Consider the following 2,188-nt stretch of genomic DNA (forward strand, 5'->3'; position numbering starts at 1 on the left):
TCCTGCAGAAAGCTGATATGCATTTGATTCTATTTAATCTTTTTTTGGTACAATGAACATATGGTTCACTCTAGAAACAACATTTTGCAAGCACATGTTCTAGCATCGTGGCGTCTGTTAAAAAAAGATGTTGCCACATTTTTTCAAAATGTACCAATGTTTAAGTACCATCTGCACTTTTTAATTCCTGAAGGGTATATGATATATCCCTTATTAAGCTCATTGTTTGGGTAGTTTCTGATTCATCGTTGTTAGAATCAAATATCATGATCTTTTTTAAAGGTTTCCCAAGCTTATCAGTGCAATATAATGTTACTTTCTTCTATGTGCAGTCTTGTGGTGGGGCTGGCAATCCAATGGGTGACATTTTGGATGACTTTGTCAATCAAAGATTTGGTTTTGAGTCATATGAGCGCGTGGAGCGTGATCTCAATGTACGAAAGAAACAGGGTGCAATGAGTATGTTCAATGACACGACTAAGGGCCGGTTTATTTTCTTGATTGATAGTCGTGCGTGTGTCCCAAGCATTAAACTATCATCAGTTGATGTCATCATCATATATTGTAGTGATTGGAATCCCACAAATGACTTGAGAGTCCTCCAGAAGATCAGCATAGAGTCACAATCCGAGTGTGTGCCCATTTTTCGTTTGTATTCGTCTTGTACAGTGGAGGAAAAGGCTCTTATACTTGCAAAGCATGGTCATATTCTTGATAGCACTGTCCAGAATATAAGGCCTATCCTGAGCCATTCTCTGCTTAGTTGGGGTGCATCATTTCTCTTCAGTAGACTCGAAGGGCTAAAAAACTATGCATGTTTACGCAAGGATTCTGATGCTGAGAAACTGTTCATGGATAAAGTACTTTTGGACTTAAAGAAGTTATCCACTAAAGATGATCCCAGCACTAAGATGAGCAATGCAGCCATATCACAAGCTCATCTGAGTGGACCTTTTTATTCTAGAGATAGTCTTGTAGTAGGTGAGAGGGAGGGGATCTCTGCACCTGATAGTGATCTGCCAAAGTTCTGGGTAAATTTGCTAGATCAGAAGTCTCCTCGTTGGCAGTATATAACTGAGCAGGCACAAAGAAGCTGTAGAAAGATACAAAACATGGAAGAAGGGAACGTTCCTGCCGATGAGGCTGATGAAGGCAGTACCAAACGTAGAAAAATTGCTGGAATCTTGGATTCATCTGCAAATGTTTTAGCTGGCGAAGACCAGGACTCAATATTGCCTGAAACTAATACGGCATGTAGTTCTCGTCGAAAAATTGCTGGAATCTTGGATTCATCTGCAAATGTTTTAGCTGGCGAAGACAAGGACTCAATATTGCCTGAAACTAATGTGACATCTAGTTCTCATCAAATATCAGTTGATGACACATGGCAGGAACAAGGTATACTACTGTAATACCAGCTCTGTTTTTTGTGTGAATAATGCACTGTTCTAACAGAGTCCATTTTGTAGGGGTGGAAAATCTTCAAGACACACAAAAAAGTCTTCACATCCAGTTGAAGCCTGAGATCTCAAAGCTATATGAATTGTTTGAACTACCGGTATGCTGAATGTAACGACTTCATTATTCCCTTGATGTTTGTGTTGAAATATATTGCCCGCCCTTCTTCACTAGTCCAGACTTTTGGGGGATGGTCCCAGATGGCGTGCTCGTTCTCTGTCCATCTCCTGTGCTGCTGCCCATGCCACCTCGAAGTTGGCCCAGAAGGCATGCTCCCTCTCTGCCGCGGCCTCCTCAACGCCTATGTCGGAGGCGGTGGCCTGGTGGGCATCCCAAGCTGCCCTAACAGTGAGGGACCGGCGGGAAACCGGCCGTGGCAGCTTTTCCCGGTGATCCCACTCCTCTGCAATGAGGGCAGCCTCCTCCTGCGCATCCTCCTTGTCCAGCTGCTGTGCCTCCTCCGTGAGTGGCAGCCAGTCTGGCCTTGGGCGAAGCGGTTTGGTGAGGATGAGGAGGGAAGTGGAGCTGTGGGCGGCAGGGAGATGAGCTGGGACGGGGATGCACTGGCCTTTCTATAGCAGCAAGCGGTGGGAAATGTGGCCGGCGGGCGGCAGGAAAATGGGGCTGAAACGGGCGCAGGCTGTTGGACACGCGACGGCGGCCATTAATTGGCTCGTTTCCTGGTGAGATAAGCAGCTGCGGGACTGTTACGGGCATCTGACCCGTGCCA

At 45.6% G+C, this 2,188-nt stretch overlaps 1 protein-coding gene across 2 annotated transcripts in view; it reads left to right on the forward strand.

Moving 5' to 3' along the window:
* The window catches only part of LOC119302936 (helicase protein MOM1-like), a 13,227-nt gene that overhangs the window by 4,933 nt on the left and 6,106 nt on the right, over positions 1 to 2,188 (forward strand). For both annotated transcript variants that reach the window (XM_037579991.1, XM_037579993.1), the window contains exons 6-7: positions 333 to 1,398; positions 1,470 to 1,558. In XM_037579991.1, coding sequence (XP_037435888.1) covers positions 333 to 1,398; positions 1,470 to 1,558 — 1,155 coding nt within the window. The remainder of the gene's footprint in view (positions 1 to 332; positions 1,399 to 1,469; positions 1,559 to 2,188) is intronic.

This window comes from Triticum dicoccoides, chromosome 5A, assembly GCF_002162155.2.
Source record: "Triticum dicoccoides isolate Atlit2015 ecotype Zavitan chromosome 5A, WEW_v2.0, whole genome shotgun sequence".
Lineage (NCBI taxonomy): Eukaryota > Viridiplantae > Streptophyta > Magnoliopsida > Poales > Poaceae > Triticum > Triticum dicoccoides.